Genomic DNA, 19,215 nt, shown 5'->3' on the forward strand with positions numbered 1-19,215 from the left:
ATAGCACAAAAAGTAAAAGACAAAAGATTATTTATTTTGTGTATAATGATTCAATTAGACTTATACCATTAACCACAAAAGTTTTGTGACATGTGTAAAATGTTATAAGTTACTTAGATCAAAAACATTTGAAAATCGCAACTAATAATTTGGTTAATTATTTGGTGTTAAATGATATAACTTAGCCCAAACGTCAGATTAAAGGAAAAAATAATGTCGTAGTTTATAAATCAAAGAACTTTAGTTAATAGTTTTAATAAATAATGGTGAACATGTACTAGTAAAACAATATAATTGAATTCATAGTGCCTAACGTTGTAAATAAAAGTACTTAATAACTAATAAGTGCATTATCGAATTTACAAGAGCTTCAACTACCAGAACTATTTATAAACAAAACTCAACCTTTGACAACAAATTGAACTGGGTGAGTCATGTCGAGAACAAAATAAAAATGGCCTGTATAGCATTCCATCAGTGCAAGAGACTCATTGGTAGTAGATAAGGTCTCAACCCAAAGATAACACTTCGGCTCTACACGTTGCGTCGGTTATATGGCCCTCTTACACATAATTATTATTATGGATCACTTGTGTGGTGGCACAGAACACAACTATCCACAGCAAGATCAAAACTCCAAAGCCTGCAACGCCTAGTAAGCATAGCGGCCACTAGTTGTATGAAAACCACTCCATCGACATCACTTGAGTACCTTCTGAATCTTAGATCTTTAGAGCTCTTCATTCAGGAGGAAGCGCAAGCAGCCGCTCTAAGACTTAAAGGTAAGAACGGCATATAGAAGCAAAACAAGGAGACAGGACATTCCACGATCCGGCACAAAACCCTAATAAAAGAAATACCTCTCACCGAGGCACCCATTGACAGAATTCCCTGTGTTCACATCTTCGACTGGAGATATAATATCCAGCTTACAGCGGAAACGCAAGATTGCTCTGGAATCAATGAAGTTAGGATATAAACTGACGGCTCCAAAACCCAAAAAGGTACGGGAGCTGGTGTCTTCTCGAATTACCTAAATATACTAAGAATATCGACATCACTAGATAAACACAATACAATTTTCCAAGCAGAATGCAATCAGAGCAGTACAGGCGGTTGCAACCATAGACATCCGAGGTCTGAATATAAAAATAATCTCAGATAGTGCAAGCAATACAAAGCAACTTAATATACTACATTATAATACTTATATTGGAATGCCATGACGCGCTCCTAAGTCATTGCAGACGCAAATGGCGTTACCCTGCACTCCTGAAGTGGATCAAAGGGCACAGTAACTCCTTGAGCAACGACGCAGCAGATGAACTGGACAGAAGGGGATCGTACACGACGGTATTTGGTCCGGAACAATTATAATGCCGATACCATAAGCACAGATAAAAATAGAAAAATAACACCACACAGAATGGAAAGATTGTGAAAGATGCAGGCAAACAAAAGATGCAGTTGTGGATATATCGAAAAAGTTCTCCCGCAGCCTCATAAGACTAAACAGGGACAACATCCGCAAGGTCCTAAGTGTAATAACAGGTATGTTAAACAAACACCTACACAATATAGCTGTTACAGACAGCCTACTGTGCAGAAGATGCATGGAGGCAGAAGAAAAACCGCAGCACGTGCACAAGGAGTGCACAAGCGTAGCAAATCAACAGGCTCAAATTCTCCAATCACCAGGGTCGCTGCAGAAGGCCTGTAGCGACCTAGATAGGCTGCTGCTACCTGGGGGGGATCTGGAGCGGTTGGAATAGGAAGATAAACTACAAATAGCGCACAATGGTCTAATCAAGAGGCTAAGTGCAATATTCGATTGCCCTGAAAAACTAACTACGAAAGTCCTTATGAATGGATACTATGTATAAAGTGAATAATTATGTAAATGGCATGTGTTGCTGAACTTTATCTGCTTAGCTCGCAAGTATAACATGTCTTGTTAATTCATGTCTCTATTGATTTAAGAAGATTCCCGCCTTAGGCAGTTCGATTTTTTCAAGTTATTTATGATTTAAGAAGAGGCTGACAAGGGTGGCTAAATTTCTTGCGCTGCTTCTTCTCAGCACTGGCCCATTTATGTCCCAAAATAATTGTAGGGTTCAAGTAATACTAGGACGTGTTAAAGGGCTTTTTAAAAGTCTCTTTGTTGAAAAGAAATGCATTTTATGACTTTACTTTTATATTATCCTTCTGTAGCCAAAAGTCAATCAATATAGCTTGACATCATCATCTCTGGTCCAGGGTTTGATTCCTAATAGGGTAATTGTAGAAAACAAACTTTTCTATGTCTCCTGTCTAATTAGTTGATGTGAAACCATTGTTGTTTCAGGTCTTTACTACACAATTGCTTCAGCTATACTTACTTTAAAATAGGAGATAATGTATGTGATTTAGGCCGATATCATTCATGCTATATGGTGTAATAATTAATAAAATAGTAGTTTCAGATCAGAATAAACATTTAAGGAGTAAATAATTAGAATTCAGTCTCAAATTCTAGCCTTATTCCTTTACAGTCGCCACTTGTATCACTTTACACATAATTATTAGGATACTTAAATCGCTATTATGTTAGTTAAATCAGTTTACACATTTTTTTTCTCACCAAAAAATTGGTGTTTATTGATATAAGTAAATTTTTTTCGACGATTTACCCTAAATAACCTGAAATAATGATTCCTCGTAGTGTAATTACTTATGTTTGTTTTACAACTTTTTCTAAAATTGAAGAAACAAAAAATTATCAACAGAAATGGCATGAAATGTATCACTTTACACTTGTTAGCGGGTGGTCAATTCAGTGTGGTGTAAAATGATTTATGTCCCATTACATCACTTTACACGAATGTAAAGTTGTCGTGCATGGTGATATAACTTGGTTTTTATTTAATTACGAAAAAACCACATGCTATATTTCCCAAACTGACACACTGCCTAATTATACCTATCTAACATTACCTTTCACCTAAAAAATATTTCACCCAGTTATCTCTAATAGCGATGAAGCAGGATTTTTTTTAACTTCAAATGCGATTTCCCAAAAATCACCATTTTCGACTTAGATCCCTTTTCACTGGGGGTACAGAATTACTTAGTTAGACATTAAAATTCACACAATCTGCAAAATTAATCTAATTTAACCCTAAAATTTAATTTCACATACTAGAATTAATATATAATTCTGACTTAAGTGTTTACCAACTTATACAACGAAACAAAAGAACAATACTGTAGTTTCTTCAAAATCCGTTCAGCAGTTTTTGCATGAAAGAGTAACAAACAATCCATCCTATTCTTCACAAGCCAAATTTCACGAGTTCTCACTTATGCTATGTCTACACTTGTAGGTTTATTTTATTAAACAACTTTCTGTCTTATATTTCTTTATTTATTATTCATTTATTTGCATAGGTTAGGTAGGTTTTAAACATATTTCAGGCACAAACACACACATAGAATATATTAATTAATTAATAAAATTAACCTACGTCCTACATACACAGAATAAGTAAGTAGGTAGCCTTCGCGGGAGTTTTAATTATCCCTAACTTTCTAAACAAAAGCTTTATAATCTCCATGAAAAAGTTATTGAAGTTGATCCTGCCATCTATTAAGTAAAAGTAAAACTCTATTTGATCGCGAAGATACGGTCGGTATACGAACGACGGTAGCGCCATAGTAGCAACTAGCACTGAGTAAAGATGGCGCTGCAATAGTTATGTAGTCCCGCTACTCTCCACTGGAGCGCTGTCTGTCATAGCGTAGCGTCTATTTAGCGTCCCCTCTCGGAGTTTCAGTTAATGGCGCTAGTGAACGTGGAAACTCAAATTATTTCGTTTCATTTTTCATTGTGAATTTAGGATTTAGGTTATGGAGTAAAATATATTTGAAGTGCAGTGTAAAGTGAAAATTTATCAGTAAAAATGGAGAAACGAAAGGATTCTTTGAGTGTTATGAAAATATGCAGATTTTGTTTGTCTCAGGATGATACCTTATCATATATTTACGATAGAAATAAAAAGCCAAAAAATGGCATTTCTCTGTCTCTAAAAATTCTATCCTGTTTGAGTATGGAGGTAATGATTTAATTTATTTCTGTTAATGCTTTTCAGCTACTTGCAATCTTCATCAAAATATTGTTGAACGCCACCTATACCGTTCATTCTATGCCTGCACTATTGTATTTCGAAACTACACAATACAAACATTCGTGTCTCTTTTTATATTCATTTGTAAATTGATCAAACAAATACATATTTTATTATGTAATACGGTATACTACAAGGCGTAAACAATTTGATTGATCTGGTACATTATTCCATACCAAGCGCCCCCTAGTTGGAGGTTTGGTAATTTCAATAGTTTATTTCTAAAATAGATTTTTGATCATTACAAACCATCAGTAATTACTGTGTAATCTATAAAACATACTTTATTTATTTACAGGTGTTCCCCTCAGATCGAATGCCAGCGTACTTATGTAAACCATGTCATTTTTTCCTTGAATTATTTTACAAATTTAAAGAAATATGCCGCAGTGCGGATGAGAGTTTAATGATGCACATTCAAAATGGGACACCTTTGGAACAAATGACCTGGCCTAGTCTACTGACAAAAGTAAGTACATTTCTATAATATTTGTTTACCTATCACGGCCAATTATATTCTACCAATCATTTGTAACAATAGTATTTTATTGATCATATATTATAAATTTTAACATATTTTAGGTATACCGGAATTCTACAAAATCGGAACCTGTAGTAAAAACTGTTGTCGGAGACGGGACCACAGTACATGTGACTTCCCAAGATGGTAGTGATAGTGAAGACGAAGATGAAGGAAATGTTTATAATGTTAAGGTAATTAAAATCACCATTAACAATAAATTAGTTATGCTTTGTGTCATCCAAAAGCTTACTGTTTATCAAGAGTAGACGTACAGAAAATATTTCAATGCATTAGGACATATTCTCAAAGAAATTTTGATGTTACTAAAGTAGCAACCTCATAAAAAAATATTTATTTTTCTCTGGTCACTAATTACCAACTTACTTAGTACTGTTAACTTTGCTCCCCTTAAATAACCTATAACTAGACTATTTAATTCAACAGATTGGTGATGAATCTGGAAAAGGCTCAAAGCGCATAAGAGTGGTCACCAGTAGAAATCCAGACAAGGAAAGGTCCAAACCAATTAAAAGTAGACAAGGTAATTTTGCTAATAATTTGGACTCAGAGGCGCGCGTTACTTTCGGCCATGATTGTTTAGAAAATAACAACATTCACCTATTACATTATCTGTCATATTGTAATCAGCTAAAAGCAACGAAATTGCGCACGCTTGTGAGTTCTTTAAATATTGAAGATATGCCAGATAGCTCAAAACCGGTAAATTTATATTATTCCTTGAATCTTTCAATGGCAATGGCAAAGTATTTTACCTATAATTAACTGGTTTAGGGCTTGGATTATAATTTCAGTATTTATTTATACCTAAAATATTTTTATTGCTCTTCAATATGCGTGTGTTCATAGCTTTTTATGATTTTCCTTGTTTTCATTTGCAGCATGACTTAAAAAGTCACATTATTAATTTGCTTTCCATTTAATTAGTTGGTATTTGGCCATATTTAGTAAAACTAGCCATTGTCAGGCACAAGGCTTATGTGCGTTACTTAAGAAATAAATTAAATGGAAAGTGAATTTTTAAAAATTGATTTATATTTTATAGGAATATGTTTCTCAATTTATTTTTATTTAGTGGGTGAAATGAAGAGAAGAAATGTGAGTAAATATTTTGTTTGTGACCATTTAGATTCTGACATTAGGGAAATCAAGTTATTTGAATATCAATAAATAGACAATTTTAGATTGAATAATAGTGTCAAAATTTGCTGCAAATTGTATACATACCTATTTGCTTCAAAAATTCAATCATAAATCGGGCATCACTAATATTATTATTATTCTATCCTCCCCTTTTAATAACATTTAAATAACTTTTCATCTCATTAATAATAATGAGTCATTATTTGTATTTTAATACTATGATGGGTTAACAATGTAACGTTGTGCATTGATTAACAATTTGATTCTAAAACTTTTGATTTTTATGAGCATCCTTGTCCTTGTAGTAAGTAAATTGAATGATCGTATGCGTATGTCGTATTTGTACAATTAGATTTACTAATACATGTTTATTAATATGTAGCTAGGTACTAGCATGTATTTTACTTGGTTTTTCTTGATATAGTACATATTATTAAAAACATCGACGTATTTATTTGAAAGTATGTATTAATTTCTAGAATACATCGGTTGTCGGTTCAAGCAAGGATGATTTTCTCTCATATCCTTTCTTGACGACCATCTACGCCAGCGGTTCCCAAACTTATTTTGTCTACTGCCCACTTTGAGAATAAATTATTTTGAGCGCCCCTATTAAATTTTCAAGAGTCAAATGCTCAGTCGGTGTCTGAGAGACCTCCTAAGTAGATGAAATTACAAATGGCCTACCAAGCCTCGACACAATGCTCCGATTTTTTTCCGGAGTCTCTTACCCCTTTAGGCCTGCAGCGCCCACAAGGGGGCGTTATCGCCCACTTTGGGAAAGACTGATCTACGCCAAGTGTCGCGGGTTTGATTCCCGCATAGTACCAACATTAATATACCTGAATATCTGTTTTATTGGTGTGGGTCTTTTCCTTAAACATTATGTGCAAAAAAAGTATTTATTATGTTAATGTCATCTGATGTAGTACGAGCTTTGTTTAGTTTTAAACTAGATAGCGTTATTGTTTTGTAACAATCGATAACGTAAAAAACTATTTAAAAAATCCTCCCCTCTCTTAAATCATTGCACAAACGTTATCCATTGCCTAATATTTTTAGAAGATCTGAGTTATGAGGCAGATACGGACGAAGAGCCGGTCCCAGTGAAGGAGGTGGATGAAGGATGCTGGCCTTGCGACGAGTGCCACTGCACCTACCCTCTGGAACAACTGCTCAACCTGCACAAGAAGATGAAGCACCGCGCCAGGACTGTGCATTGCGACGAGTGCAATCAGTGAGTCGTTTGACTGGCTTTTTGTCCACACATTCGTGCATTAAGTTCTTTTTTTAAAGATTTTTTTTTCTTTTTCGCATTATGGCTTTGTGTGATTTGCATAAACAGCCAGTGTAATTATGTGAATAATGACAATTCAACTAAAAAAATCGAATGCCTACACACACAATGAATGTACTAGATGATATTCCCCTACTTGCGTTGCGTGTGGCATTATTATTGAGACTACACGCGGACTCCTTGAGAGAATGAAGTGATTTTGCACAGAAAAATACTTAATTTCACATGAATATTCCGTAAATTTAAAAAACAACCTGCGAAACATTATGACGCTTCAGTTTCCCGCCAAGAAGTCCCACATTGATGTTCCATTTTCTCTTGCTAATATTAGCAATATTGACGTCACACATCAATACAAACCCTAAAGTGACATCTGGTGAATGTGTTTTGTGTCCTTGGAATGTTTTTATACATTATTTGGAAAGTGTGTGGTCATGGAATGAGAAGTAGCCTATGAATGATAATAATTTAAGATTTTTTCCGTAATATCCTATTTATTCTGCCGAGTAACTTTATTTTGCCGCGTTGTCGTTTCTGTAGATTCCCGTATTTGTATTAAGTTAGTGCATATCGTTAGCTGTGATTTAAAACGTCATTCCGCCTTCCAGAAAATTCTTCTCCAAAAACGATCTTGTGAACCATCAGGTACGACACACAGATGAAATGCCATTCCAATGTGTTGCTTGCGACAGGAAGTTTAAACGGCAAATTCTTCTAAAAAGACATGAAAAGGTATATCATATTTATGATAAAAACCTATTTATTCATATTATCAATCAGTCGGTTAATATTATTTCTGTCATTCATAGGTTATGCATTCCGACATACCACAGCTTCCATGCTCCAAATGTTCTTCGACATTTTTATCTGTGGAAGAATTGGAAGCACACCTGATAAAACATTCTCGTCATATTGAGCTTAATTTTCCTTGTAAAGTGTGCGGCAAAAGGTGAGGAAACTTAAGCCATGCAGTTGCGGAAAGTGAATAGTAAAAACATCTTTATTGACTGATTCCTTTTTGTCTTTCAGATACTCCGACAAGACGAGACTTCAGAAACACAAGGATACAGTTCACGCGAAAGATCCGCAATTTAGTTGCGAATATTGTCCAGCGCGTGAGTCTACTGGAAAATACTGTCCTATACTCTCTCCCTCCCTTCCGAGCTATGAACATACGCAACTAGTCAAATATTTACTATTGGTTTCGTGTAGACAACTCGCGTGTTTGGTTTCAGAATTTAATGCAATCACTAAGTTGACGAGACACGTGCGAACGCACGCTGGAGACCGCTCTTACCCTTGCAAATACTGTGACAAGACTTTTATAAAGTCTCACCATTACACTAGGTTTGTAATATTACAATATTTTTACTTTTCAATTAGTTATCAGTTGTAATGTTTTGTAGTCAATAACATCATAAGTATTATTATGCAAATCCAATCAGTGAATCGCGTTTTATCAGTACATAAAGTAGTGGTCCATACACCAGATGCGTAAAGACGCGTTCGCGATGGCGTGAGCATTGACAATCCAGAGATGCCGAACTATCTATTATAGTTAAATTCAAACCAGTATTCGACTCTATCGATATTAGGCAAAAGCCTACTTAATAAGTATTGATAACTTGCACAGTATCGATAGAATTGAGGCGCGATAGTCGTACGCTATCGATAGTTTATTTCTCAAGTTAAAATTCAGCATTAATATTGTGGATCCTATTAATTCAATATTATTTGTATACCCCAGACATCTCCGCTTGAAGCACAGCACCACTATGGGAACGGACGCCTTGTCAGACTTGATGCTGCGCTGCGACCAGTGCAACGAGCCATTCGTGACGCAGGACGAGCTCATCTACCACTCGGCCATTCACGCCACGCAGGACTTAACTTGCCCGCTGTGCCAGGAGAAATTCCAGGACGTCGATTCCGTCACCACGCATATCAAGTCGCACGTCACCGGTCAGTAACTCATACTATTTTGAAAAGGGTCTATTCCACTTTGAACACCTCGCTTTGATCACTCAAAGTGGACTCCAGTTTAATGTTATTTTAGTTTCATTTGATCACCTATAAATAAATCACACCTTTGAATAGTAACATGTCCAATTTGTTTGTTGCGGTTTTTAGAAAATATAAAATTTACAAAACCAAATAAGTACTATTCAGAGGAGGTGTGATTTATTTATCAAAGGTGATCAAAGGAAACAATAATTTAACTGGAGTTCACTTTGATCACCCAGGTCATCTTATCCATGGGTGATCAAAGGATACCAAACTATAGCTTGGAGACCCTTAGAAAGCTACAGCCATACGCGACTATTCCCAGAAAGTCGTCCCCAGTCCCAGTGAAGTCGAACCTTAACTTCGAACTCCCATGTTCTTCTGATTAACTTCGTTGCTGGTCCAATGACAGTTTTACTTTCCCTCTGGGAAAAACGGCCTTCACTGGTTGAGTTTTTATTGGCGGTCAAGCTGTATATCCTGGCTACACAGGAGTTGCAGCGGTGGGAACGAGAGGCAGAAATAGTCCGGTTTTATTCCCACCTCTTGTTCCCATCGCTGTAACTCTTGTTTAACCAGGATCTACAGCTTAACCGCCACACTCAACCAATGAAGGTCAAGCTATAGTCGTTTGCAAGTTGTAAAGCTACGACCAAATAAAAGTGCTCACTCGCGTTGGCAGAGGCGAGCATTATAATAATTGGTGATCAATAGAGATTCGATATAGTGACACGCCGTTGTAATAACGTGAACTGAACGCAGTATAGACAACCAATAGGTGTGATATTTTATTTTGGTGTAAATGGAAATAAATAAGGACATAATATCTTTACAGGTGTAGAATTCATGTGCGAGTTATGCGAGCTCATATTCACCTCAAAGGAAAAACTCGACAAGCATATGACTACTGCACATGTTGAAGTAAGTGAATGTTAAAATAATTGATGAATTAATTAATTGATTTTACGCGATAAGCCCATACATTTGTCGTCGTCATAAATCATCGATAAGATTTTATCACGGCGCGTATCCCAGCCGATTGGTAAAAATGAAATATTTTTATATGATGAAGCCTTACTTACCGTGACCAACGCGATAACTTTGACCCAGTTAACATTATGTATTATTGTATCCATCAACAGGAATTAGACCACGATGATGAATCAATGGAGGCAGAGGCTGAGGATGATGATGAAGATGACACCGGAATCAATGGTATGACATTTTCAACTTTATTTTTACCTGAAATTATTTGAAAAATATGTAAGTTGGCATTTCATGATTGTATTCTATTTTGACAGTAACGGAAGAGGATGGCGAAATGGTAGTGGAAATAAAGAAAACGGGTAACTTTATGGTATGTATTTTACTTATTTTGCTAGAATAAATTATTTTTAGAGCAGCTCAAAATTTATTTCATCACCGACTATTTATTTTATAGCTTCCGGACACACAAACCAACCCAGACGGGATTAAAGAGGACACGGTGTATGAAGGTTAGTGATGAATTTAATCACTTTGCATCGATTCCCATAAAGGCGGCTGTTCGCGCTGCGACAGAGACAAGCGACCGAGAAGAAAGACCGCGACCGCTCCTTTAAACTTTAAGCCAGTGGTTCTTAACCGGTGGTCCCTGGAGGCATTCCAAGTGGTCCGCGAACACATCGTAATAAACAAGTGACGTGACGTGATGAGTCGAGTCAACACAACGCAAACGGCGCACAGTGGGCGAGAAATCGACCTCCCCTTTCATAGGATGTTGAAAAAAAAGTGGTCCCTGACAAGACAGAAATTTGGTAAAATGGTCCCTCGTGACTTAAAGGTTAAGAGCGTTTACGCCGTTTGGCGCAAAAACAGTACTTTTTCAACTCGTTACAATCATTAACCAGTAATACTACAAATATGTTATAGGCATAAATAGTTAGGCTATTTCGTCGTCTAAATAGTTAATTGAGAAAATATTGCGATTAGTTTAGCATTTAAGAATTCTATCAAGATAAGTCCACACAGGTTTTGTAAATTTCCACTTTAGCGTCAGTTTACAAGCTGAAATTTTTATAAAAATACTGTGAAAACGATTTGACAAACATTTATATCCTATAGCATAGATCCTTGGGCAAATAGTTATCTGAGAAAATTTTTAGATTTAAGCATTTTACAATAAGAAATCACAAATTAAAAGAACGTGAAATACCCAAAAATCAAAGTGATTTTTTCACCAATATTCTTCCTTTATTCAACACAAAAATAGCTTAATATAATAGAAGAATATCTTATCTAAAATATTTACTTTGAAATTTAAAATAATTCATTGTAATTTTTTTTCTATAAGTATTTGAAAAGTACTATAAAACGCCGCGCACGAATCGTTCAAATTCAGTCCGCCTCGAGGCGTTCCAGAGTGAGGTCACGTCGCTCGGTGCTCTGCTGACATGTGTCACGCGTACGTTGATCTTTGACAGGTAGCTGGACTTTTATAGTGTATCCGCAAAATCTTGGTGGTAGATTTTGCGATCACGTGGTAATTAAAATTACTACAAATTCTATTTCAGACGTAATGAAAAATAAAATTAAGTTATTTTTAGCGATGAAACGAAAACGAATGACGAAAATTTGGAACAGCAAGTTATGTATGTATACCTACTAATATTATAAAGAGGAATAATACTAATAATTTATTTGCCATAAATAGGTGGTTACAGAATAGTTAATAGAAATGCTCTGCCAGCAGGGTCCCACCTAGTTGTAGGGGGAACATACACAACATATTACAGTCGGAAAATCTTTGCGGTAGGTACCTCGGATTGTAGTTAGTTGGACAGTGGTCATTTGACGGCCACTTGAATCGTCTCACCCCTAAGCTTTTGGCTACCGCCGGCGCACTAAGCCGGTTGATGCCTAATCTCGGAGGCCCGGCTGCACTGAGTCGCTGACTATACTTTTGCGTCGCGCGTTATATGGTCATGGGGCTCGAGTATGGCACAGTGCTGTGTAGTCGTGGAGCATCCTACTGTTCAAAAAAGCTCAACGCATGATATCACTGAGGCACAGGCTGAGGTAATTCGTGGATACCGCATAGTATCCGCAGTCCGTCTATTCCCGGTTGTGGACACTGACTATGTCCCTACTGAGGATAAATGGGAAAAAAATTATTGTCATTAGTGGCGACGTATAACAATCCTACTAATATTAAAGTCAAAGTCAAAGTCAAAATTTCTTTATTTGTTTAGACTAATAAATAGTTCTTACAAATCGTCATTTTGCTCTTAAGGAGCCTCTACATGTCTCATAATCTTTTTACCCTACCAGCGCTTCGAGACCAACATTTGGCAAGTGCTGAGAAGAAGCGCCGCAACAAACTCAGTCACCACTGTCTGCCGGTTAATATAAATAAATAGAAATAGCAGTAGTAGGTACATTCGATTCAGGAGCAGTTCACTGAATTTACCATGCATTCTTGTATAGTGTATCTTATAAGAATGGGTATACAAATTTGCGTGGTATATTAAACAAGGTAGTGACGTGCTAATATCTAGACTTACAGATTACATACTTAAATACTTGTAGAAATGACTCGCATACATAAGTTGGAATAACTTGGATTGACCAGTCCCCGAAAGCAGCGCCTGTTCACAGACATGACGAGTGAACCAGCCATCGCTTCACTCGACCATATTAGAGGGAATGTAACGACCCGCCTCACTACGCCACCACCCCAGAGACATTTTAGTGAGAATGACAATACCAAGTTATCTCTTAGAGAAAAAAAAAACCAATAATAAAGCTAAGTAACAGTCCAGATTGAGAAGCATGACACTATAACATTTTAGAAAATTAGATTAGTTTATACATTACTTTTCATAGCACGATTTTAATTCTTTTTAGTGCGAGCATGAGAGGACCATAATCCTACTCCCAGGATGACTTATCATTAAGAAAATCTCGAGTTGTATAATAGGCTTTTTTAAGCATGTGATCTTTAACTATACCTTTAAATTTATTGTACGGTAGCTCTTTATATTTATCAGGGACTTTGTTATAAAAATGGATACCTTGTCCCATAAAGGTGGCAAACACTTTATTAAGTCTAAAAGCGGGTATAGCCAATTTATTTTTATTTCTAGTATTGATTTGGTGAATATCACTTTTCTTTTTGAATTCATTAATATTTTGTTGAATAAATAGAATACAGTTTAAGATGTATTGTGAAGCGGCCGTGAGAATGCCAATTTCTTTAAACAATTCTCTAAGGGACGCTCTTGCTTTCATTTTATACAAGTAACTTATGGCACGTTTTTGCAGAATAAATATTGTTTCAAAATCTGCAGCTTTGCCCCATAGCATGATTCCATATGACATTAGGCTATGAAAGTAGCTAAAGTAGACTAAGCGAGCTGTTGAAACATCGGTTAATGACCGTATCCTTTTTATTGCAAAAGCCGCTGAGCTGAGCTTTCCCGCCAGAGTTTCTATATGGGAGCCCCACTGGAGGGTATCTCCCAGAAATACAGTAGATTCTACCAGATCGATTGCATTATTATTAAGTTCTATTTGGGTACTAACTGTTTTTACGTTAGGCAAAGAGAATTTTATACATTTTGTTTTCTTTGCATTCAGTTGTAGATTATTTGTAGTGAACCAACTTAAAACTCTTGTTAGTGCATTATTTACATCGTCAAAGTTATTTTTACTTCTATCAATATTAAAAATCAAAGATGTGTCATCAGCAAATAACACGATTTCGCAAGAGTCTTTAACAAAATATGGTAGATCATTAATGTATATAAGAAACAAGAATGGACCCAGAATGGACCCCTGCGGAACTCCCATTTTCACAGGTGACCCAGAAGACAAAACACCATTTATGTCGACTTTTTGAACTCTAAAGTTTAAATAGGATTGTATTAAATCCAAAGCCGAGTCCTTTACCCCATAATAGTGCAGTTTGCGAATTAGCGTTTGATGTTCTACGCAGTCAAAAGCTTTTGAGAGATCACAGAAGACCCCTAGTGCATTTTGAGAATTTTCCCAAGCCTCGAAGATATGTTTAAGTAGTGCAACCCCGGCATCGGTGGTGGAACGACCCTTGGTAAAACCATATTGTTCACTATGAAATAGTTTATTAGAGCCAAAGTGAATCATAAGTTGCTCCTGTATGATTTTTTCAAAAATCTTGCTTAAAGCTGGCAAGATAGAAATGGGTCTATAATTGCCAGGGTCGGTTTTGCTACCAGACTTAAATAATGGCATTAGTCTACTGTGTTTCATGAGGTCGGGGAAGATTCCCTTCTCTATGCAATTATTGAATATTATCGCTAACTGTGGGGAAATTATATCAATAATGTGTTTGACTATCTTGACAGAGATGCCCCAGATATCAGTTGTACTCTTTACATTTAAAAGATTAAAAGTTTTAGTGATATCTAATGGAGTAATATGTTTAAAAGAGAAGTGCGAGTCACAGGGTGTCACGTTGGTTTTCAATATTTCTTCAGCCTCGGAGGGAGATGACTTTAAGTTGGCAGTTGTTGCTGAAGCTATATTAACAAAAAATTTGTTAAAAACTTCTGCTACATCTTTATCTGCAGATATCAAATTGTCGTGAACTTTGAGAGAAAAGTCATTATCTCTTGGTTTTAGTTTACCAGTCTCTCGGTTGATAACATTCCAAGTTTCTTTTATTTTATTACTGGCGTTTCCTATCTTGTCCCGAATATAAAAAGACTTAGCCATGAAGCAAACTTTCTTAAAAATTTTTGAATACTTTTTCACATGCTCAAGAAAAGATATACTATTATTATACTTTTTCATGCCATAAAGCTCATATAACGTATTTCGACTTTTGTATATTCCCTTAGTAGCCCAGTCACTAAACTTAGATTTGGTATTTGGTTTTATTGGCTTTACAGTAAAAACTTTGTCATGTTCGGTTTTAATACATTCGAAAAGGTTATTGTAAAGAGCATCTGGGTCTCCCTGCACGTACGGCACTAAATGCAATTTATTTCCAAGATTATTCTTAAAACGTTCTAGACGACTAATGGTTACAGGTCTACATACGGCATTTTTGTTACTTGTATTATTAGAATTATTAAAAATAAATTCTACTTTAATACCACAGTGATCTGACGTAAGATTGTGTATGACAGCTTTTTTGTCAGGGACACAGCTAGAGAAAATATTATCTAGACAAGTAGCTGTGGTTTCCGTAATTCTAGTTGGCTCCTTAAATTGACTAAACAAATTAAATGACTTAAAAAGGGAAAGTAGTCTTACAGAATATGATGATGAGCTATCTAGTAAATTGACGTTAAAATCTCCACAAACTAAGACCTTTTTGTTGCTGTTACAAGTTTTATTAAGAGCATCCTCAATAGCCGCTTCAAAAATACCAAAGTCCCCAGAAGGGGGTCTATACACACATACAATTATGTAACTCTCAAGCTCGACACAGGAAATTTCGATAACACGCTCAACTGATAGCCCTACTACATCTTTGCGTTCTTTACATTTAATATTATTATTGACAAATATTAAGGAGCCTCCGTGAATGGCAGACTTCCTGTAAAACGCGCTACATAACTGATAATTATCTATGTAAAGAGAGCTTTCATATTTCTTAAGCCAGTGTTCAGTAATACACATTACATTAATGTCAAAACTTTTTAAGAAAAGCTCTATTTCTAAAACTTTGCTGGTCAAGCCTTGAATATTTTGATGAACAATCTTGAATGTTCCAGACTTGGCCTTTGTCGAGTGCCTCAGTTTAAACAACTAGTAGTAGGTACAGTCTTAATATTATTACTATTTACATAGTGAGAAATCAAATTATTAGTACCCTGATTATGATTATTTTTATGAATATGATTACATTTAATATTGAATGCAATCAAAGAGGCTAATTTATTCTTTAATTTTTTAGAGAGATACATTGTATCTACAGTCAACTTAAAGCTAGAAATAAATTTATTTATGTCAAAGAGTAAAAGTGCGTCGCTATGACGATAAGTCAGGTTATACATTAGTATATTTAAATCAAATATTTTCTTGTTGATCTTATTGAAATTATACCCTGAATTTACATAGGGTAAAGCACACAAAATTATCTTAAATTTTAATCTATTTTGCAAATCCAAGAGTTGGTCAATATTCTGAATTATACTCTTTTTATCTACTAAGTAACTATTACCATACATTATGATAACATTGGAGTTCTCATCTAATTTTTGGTTTTTACTAATTTCGTAAATTATCTCTGTAAGAAACCTACCTGGATAGCAATAGTTCAATACTTGTGTATTCAAGTGCTCCCTGAGCATAGAACCTAACCCTTGACCAAGTTGATCAGAATAAATAAAAGTTTTCCTTTCATTACAGGTAGCACTAATTTTTTTAGGCAAATCAGTTACATTAGTTTGGGATTTAGTGAATGTGTCCTGCCCCGACTCAGATTGAGTAGACTTTGGTATTATAGTGGGCTGAAGGCCATTAATACAGTTACAAGAATGTTTATTTGATAAGGACTCAAAACGCTCAGTTTTATAATTACATAGGTCAACAAGTTCGGAAGTGGCCAGTACATGTTCATTGATTTGTTTCTGTGCCATTTCATACCGAGATTGGATCTGTTTAAGATAAACTTCCAAGTCATCGATTTTCTCATGTAAGATTAAAGTATTGTCATCATACAACTTTTTGTTTTGTTCTATTATTAAGTTGTATGATTTAAGCTTTTCTTTTAAAACATTTTTCTCTTTCATTAGAATTAACTGTTTAGGTATACTACGTTGAAATTTAATTAATTTTTTTTTTTTTTTTTTTTTTTTTTTTTTTTTTTTTTTTTTTGTTATAAATGCGAAAGTTTGGATGTCTGGATGTTTGTTACTCTTTCACTCAAAAACTACTGAACGGAGTTTGTTGAAACTTTACAGTATTATTGTTTATAAACCAGATTAACATAATTATAGGCTATAATTGATGACGATATGTGACAAATAAATTTCAATAAATAAATAAGACGTGTCTAAAAAGCGCAATCTATCGTCATTGGTTAAAATCTACAGCGCTGGACAAACTACTGTTTTTGACGTTCGTTCGTAAATATTCATGCGGGGAAGCCGTGAAACGCCATCTATCAACATGATATCAAACAACAGATTTTACGAACTAAGGAGTAAAACGAGGTCCACGCGTACAAATTATTAATAAAATTAATAATATTTGTATTCATCTGGTCTTACTTGACTTTTACTTTACGTATGTCATGCACGATGACATTTGCGTCAATATTTGTGTACGTCCCCACTAGGCATAATTGGGATGTATTTTTCTAATTTGTCATAAGTTGTGAGAAAGCCTGTAGCTACAACTGGGAAAGTATGTGTCACCACTGGTGACAATCGATATTATTTATGCCATTTATCCTCAGTGGCGACAAAGCTAGTGTCGACAACCGAGAATAGACGCCAGTTGCAAGGTGACCATAGGTCCCAAGGGGAAATGTACGTGTACGTGCACCACGAGAGGTGGAAACCAAAAGGTAGAGGCTTGAGGATCTGGGCCCTAGAGTGCTGCCCCCGCAGCTGGTGGGTATGAAATGTTATGCATTTTCCGGATAAAAAAAGAATAGTAAACAGGAAAAGTTTGTTTTGAATAGAACCGATTTGAAAAAATCTCTCACCATTAAAAATCAATTTTTTTTCTGCTGAACATAGGCTGTATAAAATATTCTCAAAATAGTAAAAAACCTTTGATAATTTACTATTTGATAAAGAATTTACGTATTTATTATTGATTAGGACTAATGTATACCATTATTTATAATTATGGAGTCGGTGTTGGAAGATTTGAAGATTTTATAGTTTCCTTGAGCTGTCACTTGACAGCCTGGCACACTTTTACGATGGTGGATCAAAGTATTTTGGTTTGACTATAGAGCGTGAGAACACGCACACAGTCATAATTATTTTAGTGTGAATAAAACAAGCATCGAAATTACCTAAACTTGACATGCCACGCTAGACGTAAACGCTCTTAAGAACCACTGCTTTAGGCAATGTATAAGCCTCAGTTTGCGAGCGAGACAGAGATAGCAGACAGAGACCGAGGTCAAGTAATGGTCGAGGTCTCCCGTTTCGGTCGCTTGTCTCTGTTAACCGCCACCCAAACGAAGGGGTGTATTTTTAGGTTTTCATACAAAAAGTTCTTGTATTTGAGCATCAAAACTGCCCCATTTAATTTCGGATCCGCATTTTTACATGCTGTACATATTATGCTTAATTAACTTAATAAAACTATGATGTTCCTTGCAGAAAACGAAGTTGAGACCACATACACGGAGTTGGCGAACGTTGAACCATTGCCTGTGAAAGAAGAGACACTAGAACCTGTTAAGGTGGACCCCGAGGTTTCCATAGCTATGGATATAGACCCCAATCAAAACACTAAACTAATTCCGAAACCTGTTGAAGTTGCTGACAGTCAGGTAAGAATCAGAATTTGTTTTTATTTAAATCACGTAGGTATAGATTACTAGCTTTCCGCCCGCGGCTTCGCCCGCGTGGAATTTTGTCTGTCACAGAAAAACTTTATCGCGCGCGTCCCTGTTTCAAAAACCGGGATAAAAACTATCCTATGTTCTTTCCCGGGACTCAAACTATCTCTATGCTAAATTTCATCAAAATCGGTTGCGAGGTTTAAGCGGGAAAGCGTAACAGACAGACAGACAGACAGACAGACAGAGTTACTTTCGCATTTATAATATTAGTTGGGATTTTAGCATGATTACCAAATGTTTTATTTTTATTTTAGACTGCCCGCATATTAAGAAAAGCTGAAGAAGTGAAACGCAAAGTTCTACAAAGCGCGAGTCCGCTACCTGGTTAGTATTTAATTTAAAAAAAAATGTCTTTGCAATAAAAGTTTTTTACTACATTTTTTTTTTCATATACAGAGAAGAAAATTGCAAAAGCAGAGAGTACTAGCGCTGGAGCAAGCGAAAAATCCTTGCGTTTGCTTGAGAAAGAACTACAGGAACTGAAAAGGGTAAGAGTTTTAAATATGACACC

The 19,215-nt window shown here is 35.6% G+C and overlaps 1 protein-coding gene across 5 annotated transcripts in view; it reads left to right on the top strand.

The window, feature by feature from the left end:
- The first annotated feature begins 3,797 nt into the window (after nt 1-3,797).
- Nucleotides 3,798-19,215, top strand: part of LOC135082522 (zinc finger protein pita-like) — a 28,653-nt gene continuing 13,235 nt past the window's right edge. Inside the window, exons 1-17 of one of the 5 annotated variants that reach the window (XM_063977326.1) lie at nt 3,798-4,091; nt 4,462-4,632; nt 4,746-4,877; nt 5,131-5,227; nt 6,910-7,084; nt 7,753-7,876; nt 7,954-8,093; nt 8,174-8,259; nt 8,380-8,491; nt 8,892-9,106; nt 9,984-10,069; nt 10,291-10,363; nt 10,450-10,505; nt 10,590-10,644; nt 18,460-18,632; nt 18,959-19,028; nt 19,101-19,192. In XM_063977326.1, coding sequence (XP_063833396.1) covers nt 3,939-4,091; nt 4,462-4,632; nt 4,746-4,877; nt 5,131-5,227; nt 6,910-7,084; nt 7,753-7,876; nt 7,954-8,093; nt 8,174-8,259; nt 8,380-8,491; nt 8,892-9,106; nt 9,984-10,069; nt 10,291-10,363; nt 10,450-10,505; nt 10,590-10,644; nt 18,460-18,632; nt 18,959-19,028; nt 19,101-19,192 — 2,010 coding nt within the window. In that variant the 5' untranslated portion in view covers nt 3,798-3,938. Of the gene's footprint in view, nt 4,092-4,461; nt 4,633-4,745; nt 4,878-5,130; nt 5,228-6,909; nt 7,085-7,582; nt 7,627-7,752; nt 7,877-7,953; nt 8,094-8,173; nt 8,260-8,379; nt 8,492-8,891; nt 9,107-9,983; nt 10,070-10,290; nt 10,364-10,449; nt 10,506-10,589; nt 10,645-18,459; nt 18,633-18,958; nt 19,029-19,100; nt 19,193-19,215 lie in introns of those variants that run through there. The other 4 variants (XM_063977332.1, XM_063977339.1, XM_063977346.1 and 1 more) reach the window with 4 other exon arrangements.

The sequence above is a fragment of the Ostrinia nubilalis genome, chromosome 2 (assembly GCF_963855985.1).
Source record: "Ostrinia nubilalis chromosome 2, ilOstNubi1.1, whole genome shotgun sequence".
Classification (NCBI taxonomy): Eukaryota; Metazoa; Arthropoda; class Insecta; order Lepidoptera; family Crambidae; genus Ostrinia; species Ostrinia nubilalis.